Here is a 2147-nt window from a genome sequence, read left to right as displayed (position 1 = left end):
CAAATAGTTCAGCTATCTGGAAGCCATTGGACTTAATAAGGAAATGAGTAAGAGCTAACATGGATTTAACAGTAATGGATCAAGGGGAAACAGTTTAACCTCTGCAAGGGTAACAGGCCTGGAGAAGAAGGGAAGGTGCTGCTCTTGGCCATCACAACAGGCGCTTGCTTACTTGAAAGCGTCGTAAGCTCTGGCCCACATGATTATTCTGGTTATATAAAGTGCTGTTTTAAGATGTTTTACTGTTGGCTTTGTAAAAATAGAGGACCTGTACTAAGTATACCCCGTTAGTAACTACCCCAGTGCTATACTAGTTCTGTCGGATGTTTTTTGATTTCTTCTATAAACTGGGTTATGAAAAATAGTAGCATAAAAATTATTTCTGGTTGTTGTATTTGGCTTGCCTTGCCTTCAGTTGTTCTGGACCTGCAGTTAACTGAATTGTGAAGCAAACTAAGTATTATCTTTTTTTTTAAGCAGCTAATAGCTTCTGATGTTTTCCATGTAATACGTTTTTTTATTTATTTTATTGCAGGATTTGGTTATCCGTATCCTCTTCGTTCTTGGTAATTTAACAGCAAAGAATAACGAGGCCCGCGAGCAATTTTTTAAAGAAAAAGGAAGTGTTAACACCTTGGTATCGTTATTCCAAACCTACCTTGAACTTGATTTGAAGGCACAGAAACCGTACCGTGAAAGAGGAGAGGAAGGAAAAACCCACCCAAACCACCCTTCAGAAGCAGAAGATGTCCTGATAAAACTGATACGCGTGCTGGCCAACCTCTCCATTCACCCCAGGGCAGGAGCAGCCCTGGCGGCTGCCCATCGTGTTGTAGACTTACTTGTTACAGTGCTAGGTAATAAAATAGATGTTGTGTTTGTTACCCTTGTTCAGTCTGTAAGGAAAGTTCAGAGAGTTTAGGATTTTCCTACTTGACTGTCTTACCTAGGTTGAGCCATAACTGAATTGGTTCCGTTGCCAAAATAACAGACCGTGCTACTGATATCCCGAAAGTCTGTCTGAGGCAGCGGGAGCGTTGCTGCTGTGGAACTCACTTCCCGGTGTCTGGGGGAAGATGGCGCAGGAGTGTTTTAATTCAGTGATAAGGTTTGCAGATATGATCGTTGAGGATAGGCAAACATTTTATTTGAAATACACCTCACTGAGAGCTCACATATGAGGGAAGCCTGTTCTTAGATGTGTTTGGTGGTGGGGGATTTTTGTAATGTTTTCAGGTTTTGTGACTGTTCTGGATCAAGTATTCTTTTTTGTTCCCTGTACCCATAACTTTCCACTTTCTCGAAAAATTTCCTTTTATTTTTTCTTCTTTTTCACATTTATCTCTTCTAGGTGGAAGAGAGTGTTCCTTTCCCTCCAAATGGCAGCTTAGGACAGCAGTCCCTTTATCACGTACTGATCCCTGCGCAAATCTAACTGCAGGCTAGGGCTAGGCACTCTGTTATCCCCGGAACAGAGTTTAGCAGTGCCAAGATACATCTCAACGAACTCCAAATATTTTAGTGCGTGATAATACTGCATGTTCTCACGTGAAGACAATCAACCCAGTCACATGCTGTCTTACTGGCCTTACCCACCAGCCGTGGGGGATTAGAGGAGGCAGGCTCACAACTTCCTCCATTCTGTCTTAACCCTGTCGGAGCTTCCTGGATTGCCACTGTCTTACTCATTGTGTACGCACTTTGAGCCCCAGAGGCTGCTCTGCCACCCTCCCCTCTTCCTGAACACTGGATCGGGTAGTTTACTACTGGTCTGTCTCTGTATGAGCTTAGTTCCCTCTTATTTCCCTCACCCTTGGTTTCTGAGGCCAGTTGGTATACACAGCTTTCAGACTTGGTGGTGTAATTTTACACCAGTTAACATTCTGTTGGGAACTCGGAGAGAGAATATTTCAAATCTCGTTAAGCCTTCCCCCCCGCCCCCCCCAGTTTTTCATGGTATGTGACTTTCAGTGTAACAGCCCTTGGTATTTCTCTGCGTCTATCACACAGGCCTATTTCTGCATGTGGATTCTCCTCAGTCCCATCTTAAAACAGCAAACAGTATCTGTAACATGTCTTAACCAACTAGACTTCAAACTATGCTGCCTGAGTCACAATGTTTTCTGTAGATGAAGACATGGAAAGAG

The 2147-nt window shown here is 43.2% G+C and overlaps 1 protein-coding gene across 1 annotated transcript in view; it reads left to right on the top strand.

Annotated features, from left to right (window-relative positions):
- Nucleotides 1-535: 535 nt before the first annotated feature.
- Nucleotides 536-2147, top strand: part of LOC104501266 (armadillo repeat-containing protein 2-like) — a gene marked incomplete at its 5' end in the record, with an annotated part of 12530 nt that continues 10918 nt past the window's right edge. The window contains one exon of the mRNA XM_010145051.1: nt 536-857. Coding sequence (XP_010143353.1) covers nt 536-857 — 322 coding nt within the window. The remainder of the gene's footprint in view (nt 858-2147) is intronic.

The sequence above is a fragment of the Buceros rhinoceros genome, unplaced genomic scaffold (genome assembly GCF_000710305.1).
Source record: "Buceros rhinoceros silvestris isolate BGI_N320 unplaced genomic scaffold, ASM71030v1 scaffold18801, whole genome shotgun sequence".
NCBI classification, from domain to species: Eukaryota; Metazoa; Chordata; class Aves; order Bucerotiformes; family Bucerotidae; genus Buceros; species Buceros rhinoceros.
The sequence above is the reverse complement of the archived record's forward strand: the minus strand, read 5'-3'. Positions and strand labels throughout refer to the sequence as shown.